Raw genomic sequence first — 26,299 nt, 5'->3', positions numbered from 1 at the left:
CAAGAGGCTCCTGTCTCTGTGTGAAGGCAGAGCTATTGCTATGCACCACAAACAGGCATTCGCACCAGTGTATAGCAGGATGCCAAACCTCGGCCATTTGGATTTGGTAGCACAATACAGCCTAATCCTTCTGTCTTTGCCTTCTTGTTCCCAGGTCCGGGTTTTCACTTACCTCATTGGACGGGAGGTCACTTTTGCCCCCAACGTGAAATGGATCGCCTGCAATAACAAAGGTGCCGTGTGGGAATGGTTCCCCATCCCCAAACACACACATCACACGCGGGCTGCAGCCACGGGGCCCTGGACCCCTCTAAGTCTTCCCCACTACAGCTGGGGCCCATGAGCCCTTGGCTGGAAGACGACCTATGGAAAAAGCAGACCCTGCTAGTCCACATGAAGTGTGCCTGTGTCCAACTAACACAAGTCCTCCGTGCTGAGCCACCACATTTTCCTGTCACGGTGCCAAGGGACACTATGACCGAGATTCACGCTGGCTGTAGTCCACCTAAGTCCCTGTGCTTACTGTGTCCCAGTTGCTGGCTTTTGACAATCTGTCTAAACCTCTACCAGAAAGCCTGACATCATTTGGCTGAGATGTAAAACAGACATCTCTTCTTTAAAGATTTTACAGCATTTTTCACAAGATCTGCAGGTTAACCCTATATCCTGGCCAAATTCTTTGTGTCCCAGTGGTTTCACTGAGGTACCAGAATATCTTGTTAATCCCACTCCAAAACCAATATTCTCTCTAGCTGGCATGAAATGGCATGAATGGGAAAATCCATTCAGAGTAGGTGAGTCACCTCTATGCATTTGGGGCCAGTTAAAAAGTCCAGTTAGCCCTATAAGAGTCTGCAAGGGTAAAGGAAGAGAGGAAAAAAAAGTCTTCCCTGTTTGGGCATGACTTGGCCTCAGTGTGTCTGGAGACAGTCAGCAATGCTTGCTACATCAGTATCCTTCTTAAACAGGGAAAGGAAGAAAAGACTGAAGTTGAGGGCTGACAAGCTAGGTATATCGACTCTTTTCCTGGCTGAGCAGTGGCTCCAACAGACTATCAAATGCATGGGTGCGTTTGCTACTGAAAATAATTGACAGACGAGTTGCTGGCTTGCAGAATGTGAGTTGTGAGCTGGGGATGTTCAAGGCTCAAATGTTCGTCTATTAGCACTATGAATCACTCGTAACATTTTTAGGTTTTGTTAGGTGAAACAAAAACCTGGATTTCAGATTGCATATTCAGCCATAAGATTAGTGACAGGGAATTCATGGTGCTGTTGGTTCACCATAAAATGTGAGAATGGATTCTCCTGAATAACCAAACGGAGAACAAAAATATGCTCTTTGCACTTGAATTCTCACTTACCAGACTTGAGGTCTGCAGAAGGCTCGCTGATTTTGGCTCTTCTGTTTCAACACATTGTATAGCTCTTGTAGTCCTTGTTTTCAAGCACACTAAATCTGTTTCCACACCACAAAGCTTATCAGATCATGAGCCCTTTCACATGGCAGTGTTTCCCTAGTGATAACAAAAGTTTTCCATCTATCTGACATACTCCGTCCTACGCCAAGTACAACCAATCTGTTCCATGTGGTGAGAAGCAGGACAAGAGTCCTCGTGACATTACACTCTGTTAGCATTTATAACCGCTTAAGCAGCTACTTTTGACGACCTTTTGATAACTTGAAAACATTCTTCCCCGGTACTCTTTCTTGTAGTGTTAGACTGTTATTGGGTCCGTCTGCAGGGACAAAGCTCTGGAAGTAGGTAACTTGCACTTTTGTGTACTGCTTCCAATGGCTAGATGGAAGTAGTCACCATCCTTGGGTGTAAAGCTAGGCAGACTGAAGAGGAGAGTGCTGGAAAAAATCTGGAAGAGAAGTTGGCAGTTTTAATACAAAATTGGGCAGGGTAAGTTGGTAGCCTGGTGGAATACTTTGTTTGCATGTTTGGCCTTCAGGACCAAGGGCAGCCTGATTAGTGGACAGTTTTGCCTAGGACCCAAAGCAACATTTTACATCTGCTTGGCATGATTCTGGTTATATCAAGACTCTGGTCCTGAGCATTGGTCCAGTATTTTGAAGAGAACAGAGCCAGTGCTTTGAAAATCTAGATTTCCACAGAAACATGTGTCCACAGAAGTTGTGGACACAAGGCATGTCAAGGTACTTTTTGTAAAGAGTAGATAAACCATCTGGGCAGATACAGTCTTTGACATCTAGTTTTCTAGCTTTGCACGGACACTCATTTAAAAATACAGAAGATGCGTTAGCAGAGTGACTCACATCTCTGTTTCTCCATGAAGGGTACTACACTCAGATCTCCACACTGGCGGATGTCCAGGAGAACGTGATGGAGTACCTGCATGTGCTCAGCCGTCCCATGGTCATCAACCACGACCATGACATTATTTGGACTGAAGCCTACATGGACAGTGCGGTAAGGACCTACAGCACAAGTCTTTAGTCAGCAAACAGTAGGGCCTGTGGGCCAAAATGGCAACGGTGTTAGACACCTAGCTTGTATGTTAGGCATATAACTTGTCCCAGCTTCCCATCTAAATATCTTATGTGTATCAGAATCTAAATAAAATTCTGAAATTTATGCAAAACCAGGAGTTGGTTGATTGATAGAAATACTGGTCTCTGGCTCTGCTGAGACAGACAGTATTTCTTTTCTGCTCACTCCTGGAGTTGAGATGTGTATGCAGACTCAGGTCTGAATCTGCAGTGACCCAGGACCCCAGGACTAATCACACAGGCACAGCATGACTTAAGTAGTGCTTCTGTGAAAGCAGGTTACCTTCTAAAGGATTATTCACAGGAAAGAATATTTACAGCTCAGGATAAGGGTCACAGAGATTTATTTCCTCCAGCCCAGTAGCCAAATGCATACGGCTTGCCACTCAGAGATACAGATCTCAGTTTGAGAAGCAGGCTCACTCTTTCGTCCCTTGAGCTAGCAAGACCTAACATCACCGCAGCGGCCCTGTGCTCAGCCCTGCGGGTGAAGGACACATCGCAAAGGACCAGGCAGTCAGCACTCCCAAAACCCCTTGCTTTGTCTCAGGCCTGCCCTACGGGAAGACTTAGGACATTTGGACCATGAGCAGGTGCTATTACGGTGTTGTGTTGCCAAGGCAGCTTTGAAATCCAAAGGAGTGAAGGGAAGGACAAAGGAGTAGACCACCACTGAAGGAGCCTTCCCCCGCACTTCCCCAAATAGAAGATGTTCCTCAATCTCCACCTCCATCTCTTTTTATATTGCAGAAAGAGAAAGTTACAGTCCTTCTTTTGGGGCTCTCTGTGCTTTCAGGGAGGTAAAGCTTTTTTTCTACACGCTTCACCCCAGAGAAGTGTCTGTATAACTGTGACAGCTAGAGCTGACCAGAAGTCAGATTTCCCTCTTCCAGAAACAAACCTGAGGTCTCAGGACTGTTTATCCTATCTGAGGGGAAAAATCTTCTAGAAACATTGAGAATGTTTCTGTGCACAATCCCACTGTGGGACTGAAGTTATTGGCTCTGGTCTGGCCAGCAGCAGCCTTAGGGTGTCTGCCACAGCTTTGGGGAGAACCCACAGTTTTCGGGTTTAAGATTCACAGTGAGAAACCTGAACTCTTTGAGCTGGAGTAAAACTAGGGGTACTGAGCTTAGCTTTGCATCAGGAAACGTGGAAGTCCGGGTCAACATAGCGGTGCTTGATGCTGTGCTCACGTGGAAGTCCGGGTCAACATAGCGGTGCTCGATGCTCTGCTCGAGTCAAGACCACACAAACCCCAAGAAATACCTCCAAGGCAGCCAGGCTTGCACCATCATGGTGCATAGATGTTATACTCAGGAGACTCTTGTGGGAAGGGACCGTCCCCCACCTCTGTGTTGTGGCTGACCATTGGGGCTGCAGCCGTGGCACGCTAGCTCTGTGAGGATGATGTGGGGATGTCTTCTGGTGCAGGAGCTGTGCCAAGTGAGAACTGGGGACATGGTACTTGAGTGTGCTAAGCAAAACCTCCAGAAATGCTACTAACTACCCAGCAAGTTTATTCTATTAGCAGGCATGCCACCCCTGGCACTGGTGTACGGTGTCACACTTCCCGAGGCAGCCACAGGGATTTGTTTACCGCACTTCTTTTGCTGCATCTCTTTTCTTGCCTCTTGGCTTGGCTTGCCATTCTCTTCCTCTGCCCCAACCTCTCCCATCTTTGATTCATTCCTCCATTCATGTATTCATTCATCTGTTCATCCATGTCTCTCACTAGCTGCCACAGTCTGAGGAGGTAAATGCACCCCTGTGTTTTGTGAGCGTGCTGTTTCCCTTGTGCCAGTTGGTGTGTCAGTGCCAGCGCCCACAGCCACAGCTGGCCTGTACATCTGGAGGGGGGGGGGGCTGCAGCACTGAAGGAGCCCTCTGACACTGGCAAGAAGAGGAGAGGAAGTGCTGGATGTACTGGAGAGCTGTGCTGTGCTGTTGGTTCAGAGTAGGTAGGGGTGTCTGTGTTGTGTTGTAGCTTAGTTCACCGGATCTCTTTTTCCGTATGTCCATTAAGCGCCGGAAAAGTTTACTTGCTGTGTGTTGGTGTGAGTGTTGCTGTGAATGGGAAGTTTCCACACAGAATCATCCAGACCAGTAAGTCAAGATACCAGGCTCAAATCTCCATCAAGCAACTGCATAATTATTGACTGGCTCCTTTGTGGCTCCTAGCGTGTACGGTAATGGAGGCAGGAGGTAATTTCTTGCCTTGCCACTTGACTAAATGAGAGATGGAAGGAGGATGCTACTGGCATCGAGGGATTAGGTCCTTTTGATAGCTAGGCATGTTTGGGAGACTCCTTTGCATGTGCCTTGCCTGTTTTACCTCCTTTCGTGTGTGTTTTTAGAGCATCTGTCTTCTGCAATACTGGGAGCATCTGTTACCCCATTACACGTGCATGTCCTGTATCCCCTGCAGAGATAGCTCACCACATTGTATCTGTTTGGATCATGATTTTGTCTCTGTTTTTCCTAAGTATATATAGTAACAAGTATATATAAGCAGGCTTTGTGTGTATTTGTGCCTTTTAAATATTTGCCTGTGGTGTTTCTCATTCGTGGTATTCATGTGTTTGCAATATAGATGACATCTTGTTTGTGATTTTGCTCATATTTGTGTTGCTTTTCTCTATTCTGTGCTCCTTGTGTTGGTGGTTTTTACACTCGTTGCATAAGTGCTCATGTCTACGCTCCCGATGCATGGTGGGTATAAATTGTGCCACCACTTCTATAGGTTCCGGTCTCTTCATTAAAACAGCTCTTTAATTTCTCCTGCTTCAACATATTTCACTGGCTTTCATCCCATCCTCATCACCCCACACGAGCAAGCATCCATCCCACGATCCTCTTGGATACAGAGTATTGAAAAGTGCTGCCATCTGTTTTTAGAGGGGTGTGGGAGGCAAGGAGGTGGCTAATTGTAATCAACATCTGGGGTCCTTGGGAATTCCAGTGCCTTTCGTTTGGGTTATCTGCGGTATTGCATTTGCTAACACACGGCTTGTTGTTCTGTGGCAGCTCTTTGCATCTCAGGCTCAAAGTCTGTTGCTCATGACAACAGTGGCTATGCCAGTCTTCAGCAAAAAGAACGAGACGGTGAGTGCAACGCGGGCTTCGCTCTGCTCCCAGCCAGCAGAGGTGAAAGGATGCAGCGGACCTTTGCGGGGTTTTAAAGCCACTGGGTCTCTGAAAGAAAAGCTGGCCATTAGGGACTGCGGTAGACCTCTGGCAGGATGTGTGGCTGATAATTTATCTGACAAAATGATAGTCTGTCATTTCCTCTGAATGTTATTTCTTCAAAATATCCCTTAAATATGATACTTGTCCCTGTTTTATCCCTTCCATTTTCAAACCTAGCCTAATTCACAGACCCATAAAGTTTCAGGCTGGAAGAGATCATTACCTTGTCTAGTCTGTGCATTTTATTGCAGGCCTTTACATTTCATATAGACGGTCCTTTGTGAGCCCAATAACCTGTGTTTGGCAAAAGTGTCACTGAAGAAAGGCATCCAGCCCTGAGCTCTCCATTGTGGTTTCTCACTCTCTGTTAAAAACTAGTGTCTAAATTTGAATTTCAACTTGTTTGGCCTCACCTTCCTGCCGTAATGGCTTTCTCTGCTAGATTAAAAAGCCTGTACCCTTTGGTATCTTCTCCTGAGAAGCATCTTCCACACTGCAATAAAGTCAAACCTGTCTATTTTTTGATAAGATAAAAAGGTTGAACAATTTAGGTGTCTTTGATAAGGGCATTTCCTCTGGATTTTGAAACCCTTCAGACACTCTTTTCCATACCATTTCTAGTTTCTCCGCATCCTTTTAAAATGGTGGACAGTACCCTACCATTGCTGAATAAGGGATAAACTCTTCATCCAGGTCCTACAAACAATTGTCTGCCTTCTCTGCTTGAGGCTGGCCTTAACCTGTATTAGCACAGCGCTGCAGTGGGAGCCTATGTGTCATTTTTCCATCATGCTCCCCAGATGCTTATTAAACAACCTGTTCCCCATTTCCTGGGGATTTCCTGCATTCCTTTTTCCTAGGTTAACAATTTTGTATTTGACGTTTGGTTTAGATGGCCCAAGTTATCAACCAATCCATGCTGTTCTGCATGGTTGCCTTACCCTTACCGTTATTTACGCATACTGAATGCAGGGTTTTGCCCTCAAAACTTGTTGTCATGATTTTATGTTACTTCCAAATCATAGTCAGAAATGCTGACTAGTATTGGGTAGAAATGTTCCTCTCCATAAACACTGGAACAATTTCTTGAGACTTTTTGAGGTATGTTAATTAGTTTTGAACGAATATATTCATACAAGCCTAGAGAGAACATGTGAGAGACTAGTAGGAAGGCAATAATGTGTATTCAAGTAGCAAGCTACCAATGTTTTGCTTCTGAAAATGGATTCTCCTTTGTTTTTAAGCGATCTCATGGCATTCTCCTGGGTGTGGTGGGCTCTGATGTACCACTGAGGGAGTTGTTAAAACTTGCTCCACGATATAAGGTAAGACTGAGATAATGCAATTTGTTATTTTGCACAGCAAAGTCACTAGTCATTCTTCCATGGGCGTGACTGAAAAATCATTCCTCTGCCTGTAGGAAGAACCATAAGCATAAAGCAAGAGATGTTGGATGTGGTGATGTGTGGTTTCTATACAGCACATGGGAAATCATTCACTACTAGAAGCTCTTAGGCTGCTTCAGAAACACAAGGACTGGATGATCCACTAGACTGGCAACAGGTTACAGAGCCTTTGCATCTTGATGTTCACCAACCTAGATCCCTCAGAGATTATACAGATCTGACAGCCTCTCTCAGAAGAATTGAAGTTTTATATCCAGTTCCCAGTGGACAAAAGTTGCCATGCCAGATGGCAAAAAATAAACTAGTTCCATTGTCAATATTCTTAGCAGAAAAACTGAGGACTGAATGGGCTATGGAGAGCCAACTTTTCTGTCATGCCTAGAGGTTCCTTTCTCCAGATCAGCACGAAGATTTCTTGACAGGACAGTGTACAGGAAGCTGGCTCTCACTCACTTGTGCTGTACCTAGATAGAGTATTTGCCCTCCAGAGTTGTTAGTCCAACAACTTTTCCTTAGCTCTATGTTCAATATATCTAAAAAAAAATGTTCATCCATAGGAACCCCCCAGAGGTGCACTGTTTAGTTTGGTTTCTGCTGTAAATTCTGTGCGGTGACCTTTTGTTCAATCAGTCTGCACATCAGGAGACAGCAAGCACATCTCAGGACCACGAATTCAGGCAACTTGAGCCATTATTTCAAGTGTTCAGTTTCTCTTAAATAACTATCAGACAACTACTAGCAGTTAGGCAGTTGTCCAAAATCTGATTGCTGAAGCCTCACAGGACTGAAAGTGCTGTCAGAAGCTATGAATTTGTGCTTCCAGACATGGATGCAGGGCAGACCACGGACATGCAGCTGTAGGAAATGGTCCTTCAGACATCCCAGGAACTATGAGTGTTGGGGTGCATGCTCTCAGCATGCAAAAGCTAGCTGGTTTGGGTCTGGGGGAACCTTGTCTAGGATCTCCAATTTTTATACATGTTTATTTTCTCTATAAGACTAATACCTTTTCATCTTCCTCCCTCCATGTCACTCAAAGGCCATCTGTCACAATAATCTTTCTTCTGGGCCAAGGAGGGACACTGACCTTTCCTCCAAGCAGTGCCAGGGAAGGAGGGAAAATTATCTGATGGGTTTCTTTACATCAGAGGCAGGACACGACTTCCCAGAAGCTCTTCCAACTCCAGACCAATTTGGAAACCTAGGATCCTTAACCTGAATTCCCTGGCATATGGGTTACAAAGGACCAGTTCTAGAGTTACAGCCCTTGAGAGCTCATACATTTATGATCGCGCTTACTGGGCCGGGAAATTTCAGCTTTAATAGGCCAACAAGGAAGTTCGCCGTAGTCCTGATCCAATGTCTTGGATTCATTCTTGCCATGGTGAGCTGAGCTCAGTGCGCGTTGCAAAAAACTGTTTCACGTAGAGAGAGTCCAAAGTTTTGATCTGGGATGTGTGAAATACAGAATTCATTCCCTCCAAAAAGGCACAGACAGATTGTAAATGACTTACCTCCCCACTTCCCTATTGTTATCCCTCCAGGATTGTCTCTATAGGAATATAAAGTTGCAACATTTTTTTGAAGTTAGAAACCTTAGCCATTCTTGTTTTCCTTGAGACACCTCTTGTTTTGGCAAGTGCAGGCTATCAGCAGGTTTTTAGCAACTCAGGGTTTAGCTGGAATTTGTATTATATATGGGCTTGATCTGAGTAATTGCTCTCTCGGAAATCTCTCGCAGATCAGGTCAGCCAGTGTCTGCTCTTGTTAGATTATGCTATTCCTTAAAAAGCATTTTAAGACTACAGGCTTGAACAATTGGCCTAGGCTAGGTCTGGTCTTGCCAACACTGAAACATAATGCAGAGCTCCTCTGAAGACTGACCGGGTTTCCAGGGAAGCCATCTGTGAGGTTCATACTCACTTGTTCATTCAGTGCTGTGCATATGTAGTGATGGGCATATAGACCTGTCACCGCTGCTTCTGTACTGTTTACAACATTTCCCATTCTTGCCCATTTTATGTGCAGCGCTGCTGTGCCTGCTGGGGAGAGCTTATTCTGCCTCTGGGTGGTAATTGTCCACCAGGACAATCAGACTCTAGGAGGGCATCTTTTTCTGAATGTGTACAAAAATCAACTACCTGCCCATCCTTTTGTGCATCCAAGCATAGTCAGCCTGCTCGGACAGAGCAGCCAGAGATCCGGAGATAAATGGTTTGGGATGGACCCTATTTTCTGCTGGTCAATACCTTTAAAAGGAAAATATTTCTGATTATTGATAGTACCAGGGTATCAGTGGCACCCATTACACAGCAGTGTTTCTACCTAAAGCACTAATTATTCTAATACCTTTTTCTCCAGCTGGGTGTCCATGGATACGCCTTTCTGAACACCAACAATGGCTACATCCTTTCTCATCCAGACCTCCGTCCTTTGGTATGTATAGCTGTGAATTTGAGAACCTTTGCTTACTTGGAAACAGTGGCTTTCAGGGATGCTCCTGATTTCTCATATTTTATTGAGCTGAGGTTACCAGGCTCTGATATATAGGCACCCAGGAGCATGAGGGCCAGAGAAATCAATTCCACATGCATAGATGTATATATGTACACACGTGTGTATGAAGTGTAAGGTACCCTGCCTGTCTCTGTTCTCCATAAGACTGCATGTGAAGTCTGTATTTGTGTGCACTCGCTGTACTGTGGGTGCACGTGTATCTGCGTCCATGCAAGGTTTCACTGCCAGGCTGAAGAAACAATTCCCCTCGCTCAGGTTTATCTCCTACAAGAAGATTCAGCATGAGTAGCACCCCAGTAATAATACCCAGCAGCTGTAGCGTTGGACATTTTGGGAATCTGAGGTTAGCAGGGTCCAGTACCACAAATCTTAGTAACATTGTAAGTCAGAGAAAATTTAGAGACCAGTAGGCTGCAAAGACCTTCTGGGACTTGAGGGAGTGGACACAAGGACAACGTTTCTCCCTCATGGTGCCACCTGGAGCTCCAGACTGTGCATCTGCAAAAACACAGCTAGCCTCGTTACTCAGATACCAAGGCATGCAATGATTTTATATTTCATACACATGCCTGTCAGCACAAATCCACCTGCGTGCAGCTATAAGAGTTAGTGTGGTTACTGTCAAGAGAAAGTGCCACCACACGGCTTCACAGCAGCTGTCTTCAAAAAGGCAGCCTTGCACAGGGAGATCACAGGCATAGGTAGTTACTTCACTAGGTGAAGAGAAGGGAAAACATTGTGTTTCCAGGATGCAGCAAGGCAAAGCTAGGCAAGGGCACTGCTTTATCCTCCACCTGAAATTGGCCTCTCTCAGTCTGCTTCACACCTTTTCCTTCACCTGGAATATTACAGGGAAATAGCTCTCTTGCATCAGTTAGCCCTAGGTGGAAAGCCCACCTTTCTGTCAGTGGAGCCAAAACCTAACTCCCATCAGAAAAGATCTCCGGCTGGTATGACAGTGTTAATGGGATTACACTCTTAGCTGTGGGGAAAAAACTGATTTCCTCAAGGCAAGTGTATTGTACTGATCTATTTAGAAGAATATTCTCACAAAGGAGCCTGTAGCCTTTACCTGCAAGTTTACCTGTGTTCCTGCTTGTCCCTTGCTCCTGGAACAGCCTCTCCTACTTGAACTGTCCTAGCCCCACACTGCCTGCATAAAGAAATACATGGCATGGGACCGAGAAGGCACTTGTGCCCAAACGCTGCCTTCCCACTCAGAGAATAAATGAGACACCCCTATTTTTCAACTTAGATATGAATTCTTAAAGGGTTAGTTTAGGAAGTTATCTAGCCACTTACTTGCGTATTTTTCTTTTTTTTCTTTTTTTATTTTAAATAAATGCCAGTATAAAGAAGGAAAGAAACTGAAGCCTAAGCCGAACTACAACAGCGTAGATCTCTCAGAAGTGGAGTGGGAAGACCAGGATGAAATAGTGAGTATCAGAAAGTGAATTTAGCCTTTTTGTAGCTCCTTCTTGCTATTACTTTGTGTGCCTCTATGGAAGGGGCGGGGGAGCAGCAGGCACTCCTGGTTTTTTCTGTGTTGGACTCGCCCTGACTAAGAGAGGTTGGTGGTCTACAAGAGGACAAGAATGATGGTCCCCTGCAAAGTGCTTGTCTTCATTCCCAGTATGAGTTTTCCTGCTCATGGAACAGGGAGGGAAAGTGCTGGCAAGAGGAAAGAAGCACTTTGGAGGGTACTTCAGGGAGTCAGTCTCTGTGTACATGGCCCAAATCTGCCTTAATACAAAGCCAAGGTAGCTTAGGAGTATGGCAGTGTCCCGTGATGTTACCCATACGTGTAGTATGTGAGATATAGCTGAAGCCACTCAACTAATGAGGTCTGCAACGAGGAAGAAAGTGCATTCAAAAAGAGAATAAAGCTTGCAGTCACTATTAATAATAGACAGATTAGGGATAAGGGAGTTAGACACTTGAGAAAAACAAATTTCCAGACACCACCTTATTGCGCTGGTGTGGAGGCACTGAAAACAATAGCTGGCCAGGGGGAAAAGATTAGAAAATACCTTTTCTAATAGTCTTTCGAGCAAAATTATTAAAAAGTGATAAACAAGAAACAACATGCACCTTAACGGCTGCACATTGCCATGTTGCATGACTAGGAACCCAGAAATAATGAGAACTTGAGATGTTCCTCTGTGGCTGGTTTTCTTTTACTCAGAAGAATTAGGAGAGAATAGATACTTAAGTTACTAAGGTAAGAACTGAATTTGGAGTAAGATAAAATTAGCTGTGAATAGAATCTGTGCTTCTGGATTACGGGGGAGACTGCTGAGATAAACGGATCTGATGCTATAGATATCCACTTAAACAGGTAGGACAAACGAACTGCCCAGCAAGAGGATCAAAGTAGCTACTGTCACTAGTGCAGGCCGAGTACAAAGGGCCACACCAAAGGAATCTGGGAGGTGGAAGAGTGGCAAATTGAGAAAGGAAACACAATGGGACTGGGTGGGAAACATGGAAAGCAACACAAAAAAAAAGAGGCTTTACATGCAGCAGAACCACCAAGATGCAGGTTGCCAATGGCTTTGTGTGGGTTTGCTGATGTCTTCTAGGAGCTCTGCTCCCATTGTTGTTTTCTCTCTCACTGGAGCCACTTCTAGAGCTGCTCCTCTTTACCCAGTTTGCTATTTTACAAAAAAAAAAAAAAAAAATCCACGAAATTAGAGGACTTTGCTTTGCTGTCATATTTATTTGGATAGCAGATTCCTGTCTGACCAAATAACATTGATACCTGAACGCAAATACGATGCAAAGTGTAAGGTTTCTGTCCGTAGGCAATCAGAGTAAAACTATCCAGTAAAAAAAAATGTCAAAAGAGGCATGAAAAACAAAGCCACTTTGTGTTCCTGTACTGCATCTTCCAGAAGAAAGAAAGGTTGCAGTCACTGACGGTACAGAGACATTCAGTGACGCGAACGACATCTGCAGTGTGACTTCAGCAAGTCTAGAGACTCTCAAGATACACCCACTGCAGCAAAAAGCTGCCAACATTTCAACACTCAGATTTGCAGCTATGGTATTAGATCAATGACAGACTCAACATCAGCTGCAGTATAATCTCAGCAACACTGATAAGCAGCGAATTCAGACTGGAAAAATATGCCCAAGTGCTAATGATGTGTAATACAGCCAGCTGCTAAAAAGAAATCTAGGGGAGAGAAGATGGCACTGTCTGGAAAGTACCAGTTGACACACAATAGTACTAGCTGCAGCTGGGCAGCAAGGAGGTTTGGGCTTCGTTTGTAAAGCAACACAGGGATATTCTCAGTGTGAGGGGGAAAGGGAAGGGTTGAGGGATCCTGCCCAGCAACTGTCACCCAAACATTTTCTTCAGCCTTGACAGAATCACTGAAGAAGATATTAGCCTGCAAGGACGTTGAAACTGAGTGACAGAACACCTAGATGTTGTGAGACCCCTCAGGTAAACTGTATGTCTGTGTTGGTTTGAAACTACACAAGCAGACAGGGAAAAGGACTCAGCAGCACTCGCTGCCGGTGATGGGGACGGCACGACTCATTGCCCTGGAGCAGCAGAGTTTGGGGTGTCCAGAACGAGTGCTTCAGCATGCACCAGACCATCCCTCCGTCCAAACTCCGCTACACGTTTTTCAAAGTGGAGGCCAGCTGATGCCAGAAGTATGCTGCCTAAAAAGGACTGAGCATTCTGGGGGCTCCCAGACACCTGGACTTAAGTGACTTCTCAATGCAAGAAAAGCTATTGAGAAAGAAGCAGCAAGCCAGGATTGTGGCACCAACCTACAGCCACTGCCACCTGAGGGCTGGGCACAGGACGAGTAGCCTGCGGCAGGCTAGCTGGAGCTGAGGTGATCCAAGGAGATCTCAGATATCCGCTGATTTACTTCTCCACTGCTTTGTGGGGCAACAAGAGATGCCTGACATTCAAGAAGATATGGATGAAGCAACAATATCTGAACTAAACCCAAACCCCACAGGAAATGCTGCAGGCTGTCAGACCAGAACAGAGAGTATGCCGTGGCTCTGGCAGGAGGTCAAACGCTCTTAGCCAAAAAGGAGTAATAGTACCCGTCAGTGTTTTGATTTCCAAGACATGGGCCTTGGGAAACACAAGCTTTATATTCCAGGTCTGTAAATAACCCACATCAAACAGCCATAATAAACAGTACTGTGGCCTTGTAAAGCAAATGCAGTTGAGACTGGCCAGCACCTGAATGGAGGCCTGTCTCTGGAAGTAAGGAAGCAATTTGTGTGAATGAATAAGTTACTTCCCACCTTTTTTCTATACAGGCTGAAGCAATAGGCTGATATGCTCCGGCAGACTGGATATAAAGTTAAAGCCTCTGCACTTGTGGAAAAATTCCCTGGCTCTTTCTTGCAAGAGGCTGGGTGTCACTGTGAAAATTACATTTTGCCTTTGGAACCTGGATTGAATAAAGTGGTCTTCTCGCAGCCTACCCTGCTATCATAAAGTCTTGCTTTGCTGTGTTAAACAGCTGCTTTGCTGCACCTCAAAAGTAGTGCTGAATACAGCCTATAATTTATAAATCAGTTTAAAAAATGACCAAGATCTTTGGAATCAGTATGGGGGAGTTAGTGGGTTTCTCAGGTGTCTCCTCTTCCAGGCTCTCTAAGCACCGTGCTAGTGATTTTCTGGCTGCTAAACGGTGAAGTCTGAAACTCGGACCGGTAATTTCATAGCTTCCAGATCCTTTCCTTTTGCTAAAGAGACACATCAACAAGCTTTCAGCATAAGCCATTATTATTCTGTGTCACTTACCAGCCTGACTGAACAAGGATCCTGACCACTGAGAACAGGTTCTCAGTTTAAAAGAAGCAAGAAAGAGCTGTTGGGAAAAAAAAAACCGGTCATTCTTTTCCACCAGCCCATTTCATTAATGACAAGCAGCTCTATTAATTCCTGTCCTGCCCTGCCTGGAGACACTAATACTAATCTTGTTCACTTCTGCAGCTGAGAACTGCCATGATCAATGGGGAAACGGGCTACCTCTCTATGGATGTGAAGGTCCCTGTGGATAAAGGGGTAAGAAATTATCCTTCTTTTCAGGTCACACGAGAGAGGGGATGGGAAATGGATGCTGAAGAACCACGAAGGATGTGGTTTTAATGCTCAGCATTTCTGAGTGTGAGGATTTTATTGTTTCACCACATATATAACACATGTGCTAAAGACATAAAATAGAGCATCGTTAGAAGTGCTCTTTATACCTACCGACATTCTGCTCTTACAAAGGTATTGAAAATGCCTCACAGCTCCCTACTTTGTCCAGGCAAAGCCAAAAACCATGTTGTTCATTGTTTATACGGCTGTGAAATGAATTGGAGATCTTCAAGAGTTTAGAATGGGGAAAGACTATGCTGAGCTAACCTAGACAGAAAGAGGCTTGGAGGCTATTTTGCATTTTTCCCTACCCAAAAACACTCATGAAAACTTTGTTCCTCATTCTGTCAGAATGCGATTTCCTTTATCCAGGTCCAGGATTAAATTTCTATGCAAATATTTACAGACGTTCTATGAAAAGTCCTAGTGAAATGGAGACTTTTGAACGGTCTCTACCAGCTGTAATGTAGGGTTATACCTCTTCCCTTGGAATCAGTGCAAAATTGTCTTGTATATTTACGTTCACTGGTACTTTTTCATTCAGGTTTGTTTAACTCTCCTAAAGATTTTGGCTTTCATCATTTCCTGTTAGGAAGTATTCCAGAGTCCTGCAAGTTACACTGCCCAGAAGTCTTCCATATTTCAGGAAAATTTTCCATCTTTTATAAAGAGCATTTTTTTAAGCGATCAGTCTGGCTGAACTGCTCCCATGCTAAGCCACAGTCAGCACCAATTCCATTAAACCGACCGCTCACAGTCACTGCTGAAATGATGCCATTTCCTAATGAAGACACCCTTCCGTTTCCTCTGAATGGTTGTACTGCTAGATCTTGTAACTAAATTGTCTTTCTCTATTCTTGGTCTTTGCGATTATCAGGTACCTGTCTATGGCTTTGTCCTTCCCCTCTTGGGCATTGCCAACATCTGCATTTGAAATACTTGCACGCTTTTCAGTCCAAGCAGTTCAGCAATTATTTTTGTTCCCTTTATCTCTTGTATCATTTCTGGTACACAAGTACCAGGGCTTCACTGAATTATTTGAGTACTGTTTCCCTGTTGTTCTGTAGAGAGCATCTATTCTCTGCAACAGGATATTTCTGAACAGGGAGCCCCAAATCTCCCTTCTGGTGTCCCTTCAATTTTTACTCCCTCCCACAGCTGCGCCGGAATAGCTGCCTTGCTTTCCGTGTTTCTTAGCTATTTTTTCCAGTTGCCCGTTTTCCACGTGAATCCCACTCCTTTTTGTCCAGTCTTTCTAAATTTTAGGACTGTTGGGACTTTTTCTCAGTATGCAGAGAAATGTTGTTTTATTTTTATTTACAGATCACTGTACATAAGGGCTCCTAATACAGAGTCTGTCTGTTCCTCTCATTAGACCTTTCTCCCTTGATGCCCTGTTGTTTACTGTTTCTTTTTGTTTACAGTACTGCAGCTGTTTCTCACTCCACATCTTATTTAAGCCCACTTTAACTGATTCTTTAGAATAAAATTTCATGAGAAGCTGTTTCAAGTACTTTATATAAACCCAGATACATTGCATGTCCTTTATTCCCCTCATCCATTACCTTTGTTATTCTGTCAGAAAAGTAATCAGTGTTTTCCAGCAAGATCTACTCTTTTTAAGTCTAGATTGCTTATTTTGCTAGCTTAACCTCTTTCTCTGTCTCTGTGCACCCTTAATAACATTTCTTCTGAGTCATCCAAAGATACCTTTTTAGTTCAATATTTTAGGTACATCTTTCTGCTCCCCTACTCAGGGAAAAAAGATAACAAAAAGTAGCCACGGTAAGAGATATTACCTGTTTTATTCTGCAACTCTGGAAGCGTTATGAAGCATAACAGGAGACTGAAGCTGAGTATGTGACAATTTTACTATTATCAGAATACACACAGAGTGAGGACCAGAAATGAAACCTAGCGATTCCCACTTGTACTCTGCTAGCTGATGAAGCAGAGCACCGTTGAAACAAAGAAAGTGCTGACAGAACCTTGAAACAAAGGGAATCAGGCAGTCAGATGGCGGAGAGAAGGGCTGAGTGAAGGGGATAGAAATTATTCTGTCAGCCACGTAAATGTTGATTCCCCAGGTTGATCTCAGGAAGGTATTGATAATGGAGTGAGATAGAGAGGGAAAAATACGAGGGGCGGTTGTTAGAGAGATCTAGTGGCAAAAATGCCTTTGCTTACAGCTAAGGTACAAAAGGGTTGTGACTGTGAAAGCAAAAGAGTGGGGACATGGGTAGGAGCTGTGGCAAACCACTGATAATGGCATTAGCCAGGACTGGCTGCCTAGTACAGTGACAATACCAAAACTGGAAATACTTGTGTTCCCGGGCCGCAGGTGCTGGTAGTCAGCCATCCTATCACTGTGCCAACACGCCCATGTTCTTTCTTCTATCTTGCTCTGCGCTATGTAGCAAAGTTCTGCCTGATCACCCTCAGCCCCACTTGCCTCAAGGCTGCCTCTGCTTCCCTTCCTTTCCATGGATAAGCGGTGATACCTCCAGCTGTCTTGGGGAGGGCTGGCCACCCATCCCCTCCCCCTGCCCAAACGGAGGTTCGCCTGCCCTCCCTCCCACAAGGCGCAAGTGCTGAGTGGCTGCATGTGCAGAAGAGGGGGCAGGTCAGGTGAGGATGAGCAGAACAAGCCCTGCTGAAGGAAAGGGCCTCAGAGTAGTGGCACCCCTGGGCCATTTTCTACTGCACCCTTTCCCCCAGGGGCAGGCCTACATCCCCAGATCTCCTTCTTCCCCATGCCTCCCTCCCGCCGCCATCAGATCAGACTGGCAAGGAAAGGGAGGCTTAATACCTCTTGTACCTTCCCCACAGTCACCGAAGCACCACCATGCCATGTTCCTTGGGGGTATCACAGCACTTTTGGAACATCTCGGCTCAGCAAAAGACTCGGACCCTGCTGCTCAGCAGTATGCGATTGGCATCATGGAGAGAGAGGGGAGGGAAGGGGTTGAGCCGTCTGCCACTTCCTCACCTAACAATAACCCCCATCCCCATCAGCCCATCCGCTGTGTGCACAAACTGGGGACACACTGTGGAGCTGGTGCTGGCTCGCCCTTCGTGCCTCGCTCCGCCTCCACTGCTGCACGGCTTGAGCAGGTTAGAGCAGGCGAGACTTTCCCTGGGGAATACTGAGTTTTCTGTGTTCACTCCCTGTCTCCCACACACATCCTCTCACCTCGTTTTCAGACTGGGGCTAGGATTTTAAACATATTAGGGTTCATATACTAGCATAAATGTTGGATAGAAACTTTCCAAAAACTTTTCTCTTTTGGAAAAGAGTTCCACTGAAATCAACACTTTCCTACAGGAAAAGGTCAGTCTGGCAAACAGCTGAAGTTCTGAAGCAGCTTTCAATAATCTGAAATGTTTTCAGTTGAAATGTCAGTCTGAAAAAAATATTTTCATGTGAATGAAAACAGCTTGGATTTGAATCAGCACTTTTTTTCAATTTGAAAATATAAATTTTTTTTTTACTTATGTTTTTAACAAAATCGGTGTATGTTAATGTTTTGTACCAATTTGGCATGAAAGCAAATGTCAGGAATCTCAGCATTTCCCACAGGAGCGGGGAGACTTGGCCCCAGCTGCCCACCCACACAGTGGGTAGGTTTGCCATCCTGCCTCTCCTCCGACCCCACCTGTCCTTCCTACCTGCCCCACTGAGCCCCCCCTCCTGCTTGGGATGATGATGATGTGCAAAGCCATCAAGGTTGCTCTGTACAGCAAAAGAGCAGCAGGGCCCCAGCGCGTTGGCTCGGAGGGTGCGAGAGGGAGGGCAGCTTCCCCTCACCCCTCCCTGCAGCCTGTGCAGGAGCCCTAGAGCAAAGAAAGGTTTAACTGAAGCCCTAGATGGAAAGACAGAGTGGCTGCCTGGATTCTGAAAGTCACAAGTTGCTGAATACGCTGAATACTGCACATTCATCCCTGCCTCCAGCCAGCCCTAGCAGGGTGTGAAGTGTTGGTAATGATCAACTGCTTTTGCTTAGCCTCGGGGACGTATATCCCAGGTCCCCATCATCACTATGCCTTGGTCTGTCAGATGGTCTCTCACTTCATTTTCATGCTCTTATTCCAGAAACGAGTTCTCTTCCTCACCAATGATTATTTCTTCACGGACATCAGTGGCACACCCTTCAGGTGAGCAAGGACTCACATGACACCAATACGGTGTATCAGAAGTCTGCCATCAGGGACAGCAAATTGGCTCCTTTTCTTCATAAACTTGGCTCCAACTCATGAGTAGAGCAGTGTGAATAACGGACTTCTTTGTTCCTAGAGCCATTAAAATATTGTTTGGGGTCAACTCAAAAGGAATATTATGATTTATTTGAAGTTCAAAAGCTATACCTTAGGTGAAGCATGTTGTTTCATTTCAGAGAAATGAGACATCTTCAATTTTCAGTTCCACTGAACATGTTTTATGTTCTGGTGTATGGCTCTAAACAAAAGATTGTTATAAACTGAAAATTATAAAAGATCACATAAGAAATCAAGCAAAAACTTTTTTGTGTTTTTTCCCCAGCTGAAATGGTTTGAAATTGGCACAGATTTGAGAAATGTTATTGTTGACCTAAACCTACAACATTGGCCAAAAAGATTGTCACCAAAAATGCCTCATAGTTCTACAGACAGGTTCCTTAGCCTCTTGTGCTGAAATCGGATCTCACTTAATCCTCCTTTGATGATGTTCTTTTCTTTAATAGCTGTGGAGGAAGTTAATGTCTTAAAGGGTTGTAATTGCAGGGAACATAGTGTCATATTTAGGGATTATACCCCTCCTTGCTGACAAGCCCTCTGTTTTCCTTCCCGCCTGCAGCCTGGGTGTTGTGCTGTCCAGGGGACATGGGGAATACATTCTGCTGGGAAACACTTCAGTGGAAGAAGGTAGGTTAATCTGGGACAGCCACACTGTCCTAAGGGACAAGGTAGCTACTCTGAACTTCACTGCTTCACTTCTCCTTCACAGCCAGTATCTGCCTGTCTGCTACCTAACCAAATACTCTATGTATTATCTGGTTTCAGGTTTGCACGACCTGCTCCAGCCAGACCTGTCTTTAGCAAATGAATGGTAAGTGGAGGAAGTCCTGTCAATGGCACAGGACTTTGTCATGAGATTTTGGCAAAGTTCCCAGCAATTTCGCTTGAGTTCACCGCCCTGTATGGCCTAGAGAAAAAGCAGTCTTGTTCAGGGGCTATACCTGCAAAGACCTGATTGTCTCCAGGCAATTCAGTTCCACCTTTTCCTTTGGGAGATTCCACTAAGGCCTGGCACATCCCTCTGCTAGGAAACATATCCTGAGACTTATCCTCAGTCTTCTGTGCTCAGACTTATTTTGTTCCTCCTCGTGTTGCTCAGAATTGTGCTACAAAACCTACAGTATGTCAGACCTGTCAGGAAATCTTGTTGCAAGCTTGGCGAGAGATTGAAATGCTTTTTTAAATCCTAGATTATTTTTGGTTGGCATTCTTCTGAACTGAGCCTAGACCTAATTTCTAGTGAACATGGAGGTGATTTATGACCCCTGTTTCAATAGCAAGCATAATTTATGGTTTTGCTTTGTTTGGATATGAAACAGGGTAAAGCATGGCACTTCCCATTTATTGCTGTGAGGTTTGGGATTTTCATGAACCCGACATTCAGTTACACCCAGGCACATGAACCCAGCCTGTACCAAAGCCAAAATAACTATATTCAAGAAGCCCTGCAGCCTTTCACACCTCTCATTACACTGTCAAGTTTCACAGGCAGCGCATTTGAGACACAAGCAGTGACTTCTCCTTCTACTCCTAACTTGGGGTGTCAGCTTACCACACTTTACATATTCATTTCTCTTAGACTTCTTTCATAAATCACTCCTTTCAGCCCCTTTATGAGTTGTAATTCTCTCTTACAACCCCTTCCTCTCCATTGTCCTGACAATGAAGCTGTCAAAATTGGAAGCAGGATTAGAAGACTGGTTTCTTTTATAATACATTTGTAATACATTCTCCCACTTCTCCCCAAACAGTGTCCTGAGGCTCCTGCAGCTGTGTCCCTTTGGGACAGCTTTTGTTGCCACCGTATCATACTGCAAGCTCATTCCTCGTCTCACATTTTGTGTCTCTGTCTCTTGGTTTAACTGCTCCCAATCCAGTTTTACTCACATTGGATGTGACCCTCTGCTTTTCAGGTCTCTCCATCACATTGTTATTGTTTATATAGACACAGGTACACATCTTAAACAACATATAATACAGATAACTGCTGGAAGGATTTGGGACTGCTACATGGCATTGTGAGCTTATGCCGGAGAACATAACAGCAGCCTTACTAAGCACAGCAGTCAGATTAATTGGTGTTTGGTTTATTGTTAGGGTTTGACTTACAGCTACATTGTTAAATTTTGAGTGGGCACGGCATGAAGCAGCAGCAGCAAAATCTTTGCAGCCCAAGCATTCTTGCTAAATTTTTGTTTGCAGTTATTCTTTTCCAGGAGCATTTGCTTGACTGTGGTTTCTCTTTGCCCTTATGGGCTTCTTCTCCCCTCCCCACCAGGATTTACTGCATCACTGACATTGATCCGGACCACCGGAAGCTCAGCCAGCTGGAGGCTGTGATCCGTTTCCTCACTGGAGAGGAACCTGACCTGGAATGTGAGTCCCAGGCACCAAAAGGGCTCTGTTGGGTTTTCCTGTACCCATCACGGGGGAGAGGGGACTGTGACAAACCGATTGGTGTCAGACTGAGCTCCTGTGGCACCTGCTCACACAGGCAGGACTGAACTCAAGCCCAGCTTAATTCACATGTGGAAATGAGCTGAGGATCCACTTCCTTGTATCCGTCAGAGAATTTTTTTTCCATTTCAAAGCTGTCACATAACTCAGCCTTATTGAAGGTCTCAGCATAGGAAACACTGAAAAGTGAAAGGCTTGAATGGAGCTTGGTGGGGGCTGCACACCATGTTTAAGACAGACTGACCAGCTGGGCTACAGGGGGTGGTGGCAGGAGGAGCCGGGAAAGCTGCTGTGACTACTCTGCTCCCCAGGGCCCTGGCCAGCATCCTCCGAGGGCTGCATGGTGCCACCTAGAGAGATGGGTTCTTTCAGAACAAGGATTATTAATTTTGTTTTCCAAACACAATTGGTTACTGATTTGGGGAAAAAATTGTTGCAGAATTATTATCTTTCCTGCTCCCCCTGCTGCTCATCCCTTGCACCAGGTCCCATTCTCCAGGTGACGTGTAGCCACACGAGCAGCTGATGCAGCACCACTGTGGAGTGGGATCTCTGTCAGGGGGCAGAGGGGGGCAGCTGCGCATGGGAACTCCCTACAGCAATTTAGCTTTAGGATGTCCTTCAGCCCACCTCACTCTCCATGGCTTCAGCCTCCTTAGTTGTGCCAAGTACAAGTTTTTGCATGTAATGCTCCATCTGAGAGGCAAAAACCTTTGGCACGAGGATGGGAATCTCTTAAAACTAAAACCAAATGTAATCCAATAATTGTTCCTCTCTTGCACACTGTGAGCAGACCCCTTCTGGGTGTCTTTGGAAGAGGCTGAAAAGAGGAGATGTATGAGTTGAAGAGGCTAGGGAAGAGGAGGAGGAAATTTTCAGGAGAGCTCATTATGAGAAACATACAGACTTGGAAGTGCTGTGGAGGAAAAACAAATATGACTTGGACACATCCTAGACATGTGAGGCCTGGGGAGGGAAAGATCTGCTGGTGAGCTCTGGTTTTGAGGGCTGAATGACAGCAAGGATGGAGAAACGGATTTTGACAACTATGACAAAGAAAGGAGAAAGAAAGTTGGAAGAACTTGGGAGAAAATATTAGGGGAGACCTTGGACCACAACCCAGTAAGTGGAGGCAGAAACACTGAAATGGGGCGGGGGGTGGCTCCATCTACAGCAGCACCGAAAGGGGCAAATCTGCAATATGACAGCCATCACATTCTCACAGCACAAAATGAATGCAGGCAGGGCAATACAGAAATGAAGCAGATAAAATAAATGGGATCTCAGAGTACGCTGTTTAGCACATGGCATATTCGAACTTTCCTAAACACTTCTCAGTCCCAGTCCAGGCTGGAATAGACTGATAGCCTAAACTGACTTGAGCATCTGGGGGAAACCAGGACAGGACAGTGTTTTGTGAGATTTACAGGAAGGATAGAGGGGTAACAGAGAAGCCAATGAACACAAGGACAGAGTAGAAGCCATGAAGAAATCACTAGGGGCTTTGAAGAAGCCATTCTTGAGTAGAATGGGGTGTCTGGTGTCCTTCTACAGGGCACCTAGAAGAAAGGTCGAAGCAAGGATTTGAGCCAATGGCTGTGGACAGCCTGTTCAATCAAGGAGAAAGTTGGAGTGAAGGCCTGATGAATAACTTAATTTGAAAGCCTCTTGCTTGCCCACACGTTCAAACCTAAACCTTTCCACTGAGTTTGCAGGGGAACCGGTCTGACGATCTTTGCTGTAACATCTGTTCTTGTGCTCTCCGCCACCCAGGGTGGTAGGTCCTTTCTCAGCCCTGCAAGGGGAGGCTTCTTTTTGTGCCATGTTGCTTCACTGCCCTGGGCCAGGCAGATGCTCCATAATAAGGAACTCTCTAAGACATCTGGGGGAGGGACATGTCTTTCTTTCCTGATTCTTGTTCTCTCTTCTTAGGTGATGAGGAGTTGGTCCAGGAAGTGCTGTTTGATGCAGTGGTCACTGCACCCATGGAGGCCTACTGGACAACACTAGCCCTCAATATGTCCATGTAAGTGTATGAGAAATAAATATGAGTAAAACACCATTGAAGATGCATCTCCAGATGCTATGGGCTTATGCAGTGCCTGAAACAGTCACAGATCCTTGCACAGCATATAAGAAACTTCAGAAATAGCTCAAAAAGCTGATAGAAATAGCTCAATAGCTTTAGAAACAACTCAAAAAGTGTCTCTCAGGAGTGGACTCCAGCAGGCTGGGCCTTCTTAGGGGAGCCTTTAGTTTGGTGAGTTTGTCTGAATATCACTGGAGGACAGCAGTGATCCAGACGTGTCACTGCAAGAGGTGTTCAGCATCAGTTCTTTGCAGCACCTAGCTCAGATGCACTGCATTTGCCTCTTCAGTTGATAGATTTTGATATCTCAGGGCACCTGCGACCATTTCAGTTTAAAGTTATTATGAGTTATTTCCCCATGCATCAGTTACCCCTTTCAACAGCAGCAGCGTGGTTTGGCTCAACTTCCCATATGACTGTAGCAGAAGTTCCATCCCAGGTGGCAAGGAATTTGCTGCCTTTCCAGCAGTGGAGAAAAAGGAGTTTGATCTTGTTGCTGTTGGTGATGGCTTCAGACTGAGCCTCAGGAAGGGAGTGGACAGGCTGCCTTCAGTAAACAACTTTCTACTTTACTATTTGCAGTGAGGCACCTGTTGCTTGTAGTATGTAGTATCATGTCACACAGATCTACTTTCAGCAGACAACATGCTACTTACACAGATGTGTGGCCACGGGACTCCTGTCCCTCTTTCAGTTACCAGTACCCCTACCATTAACAGAGCTTGAGCCAGCGGCAATCATGCTAGGACACCCAGTTATCAGCACATCTTTAAACAGCTATACCAACACACACTCCTCACTTTAAGGCCACCATACTGCAGCAGGCTCTCCGTCATGTAGCTGTCCCATCTGTGCCCTTGATACCTCCAGAAAGACACATCCGAATCAATCTACTGCTTCAGAGTCAGTCTGCTAGCCTGCCTATCCTGTGTGTGCCTGAGACAGCCATTCTCTCTCTGCAGTCCTTCTCTCTCACTTCAGCCTCACGCAGGCAGCCTGGATCAGGGCTAGCAGGAGGAGAGGAGCTTATGGTCTCCTTAGAAGAGAACCAAATGAGCAAATTTCAAAGGTGTGAATCTAGGCACAGGTCTAAGGCTGCCAATTGTTACCCAGTTACAACCTGTTGCCATTAGCAGGGAGAAGCCAGTGTCACACCTGGTGTACAAGGGTTCTATTGCAAATGAATTTGGGACCACGTCTCCAGGTGTGGCTTCTAGTTTGGAAGGGCCTCACCCTGGGGCAGGGAGATGGCTGTTCTGAGAACTGTTTGTTTCTGCTTGTGTGTTTCTTTACTACAGGGAGACTGAGGCAGGTGTTGAAATGGCATTTCTGGGCACTCGGGCTGGACTCATGAGAAGTGCTCTATACGTGGGCTCTGAGAAAATTTCCAACAGGTAAGTCCCTAAACTGCATTAAGGGGTTTCTCGCAGTGTCTCTGAAGGGGCAACACAAAATCACCACCAGCCTTAGAAATGTATTTGGGAAGACAGAAACAGAAAGGAAAGGAGCAATACCTTGATGACATTGGTGCTGATTTACAGAGTCAGGGTAGGGGTCCTTTGTCTTCCTCTGGTCCTTTTGAGTTTTTCTTAAAATACTGTCCCAAAGTGCATTCATTTCAATGAAAACCTTCAATCATTCCCTGACTTCAGTCAGCTAATAGAGAAAATGTCCACAGTTACTATATATCCCCAGGACCATTTTGCAGTGCAGAGGCTCTGCACTCCAGTGCCCCACTGACATTCCAGCTTGGGTAGGTTTGATCTTTCTGTCTCAATTCTTCTTCCAGGGCTGTTCTGTTCTGCCTCTTACATTGCCCACATCACAGTAGTATCCCAGTGCCTTCCAGTGAGGCATTAAGTGATGTGACTGACATCTGTCATATATGATTCATCCTCTTGTCCTCTCCCTCAAGGCAAAAGTGTGTGTTCAGTGGAAGGTTTTGACATGGAAAGGTTATAGTTTGCATTTTTGTTGCGTTTTGAATATGCAGGCTGGTGCATGCTGCTGTAAGAAAGGACAAGTCACAGAGGCACACCAGCAGATAGAACAGAAGGGGACAGGGTAAGTGGTGGTCCTTAGCTTCTTGGCAGCTGTTTCACTGCCTCTGAGTTCCCCAAACACGAGTCGTATGTTCAAGGCAGAGAGCTCTGCTGTGCCTGAAAGGTGACACTTCATGTTTTTGAGGCAGTCTGGATAAGCTGGAGTAGTCAGGCTCTGGCAACAAGGGAGAAAACGACATGTGCTGCAGAAGGCTAATACAATGATTCCCTATCCCCCACTGCTCATCAGGAGCATCATTCAATGCTTTTAAACAGCCGCAGTCACCACACTGCAGCGACAGACCCCCGCACATTACACGAGAGGCGCTTCTGGAATCCTCTGAAAGGAAAGAACCATATAAATAATTGTCATTACATCAAAATATACAGCAAAACAAGAGCCTGAAAACAAAGGGGATTTGTCAGGCAAGACGTAGGGACCTCCAGGGAAGCCAACGACCTGATTTTCACGAGGTCTCTCCTGAGCACCCGCTGCCTGTCTTGCCACGCACTCAGGACTCATCCTCTTGCCTTCAGGAGCACCCGTTTGCCTCAAGTACTTCAGTCCCTGCACCTCTAGGAGTTCAGTATTTAGCCACAGCAGCCTGACCTTCGGTTTGGGGTGGCGTTTTTGTTTTGTAGGAGACTGACTAATTCCCTTTTCTCACCTGCTCCCCAT

At 45.4% G+C, this 26,299-nt stretch overlaps 1 protein-coding gene across 1 annotated transcript in view; it reads left to right on the top strand.

The window, feature by feature from the left end:
* Positions 1–24,972, top strand: part of LOC104077810 (voltage-dependent calcium channel subunit alpha-2/delta-4-like) — a gene marked incomplete at both ends in the record, with an annotated part of 52,392 nt that extends 27,420 nt beyond the window's left edge. The window contains 14 exons of the mRNA XM_009579178.1: positions 155–233; positions 2,304–2,437; positions 4,256–4,273; positions 5,545–5,622; positions 6,951–7,031; positions 9,474–9,548; positions 10,979–11,065; positions 14,608–14,679; positions 18,851–18,912; positions 19,592–19,659; positions 19,798–19,843; positions 21,311–21,408; positions 23,422–23,515; positions 24,877–24,972. Of these exons, the coding sequence (XP_009577473.1) occupies positions 155–233; positions 2,304–2,437; positions 4,256–4,273; positions 5,545–5,622; positions 6,951–7,031; positions 9,474–9,548; positions 10,979–11,065; positions 14,608–14,679; positions 18,851–18,912; positions 19,592–19,659; positions 19,798–19,843; positions 21,311–21,408; positions 23,422–23,515; positions 24,877–24,972 (1,088 nt within the window). The remainder of the gene's footprint in view (positions 1–154; positions 234–2,303; positions 2,438–4,255; positions 4,274–5,544; positions 5,623–6,950; positions 7,032–9,473; positions 9,549–10,978; positions 11,066–14,607; positions 14,680–18,850; positions 18,913–19,591; positions 19,660–19,797; positions 19,844–21,310; positions 21,409–23,421; positions 23,516–24,876) is intronic.
* Positions 24,973–26,299: the final 1,327 nt, after the last annotated feature.

This window comes from Fulmarus glacialis, unplaced genomic scaffold (genome assembly GCF_000690835.1).
Source record: "Fulmarus glacialis isolate BGI_N327 unplaced genomic scaffold, ASM69083v1 scaffold6806, whole genome shotgun sequence".
Lineage (NCBI taxonomy): Eukaryota > Metazoa > Chordata > Aves > Procellariiformes > Procellariidae > Fulmarus > Fulmarus glacialis.
The sequence above is the reverse complement of the archived record's forward strand: the minus strand, read 5'-3'. Positions and strand labels throughout refer to the sequence as shown.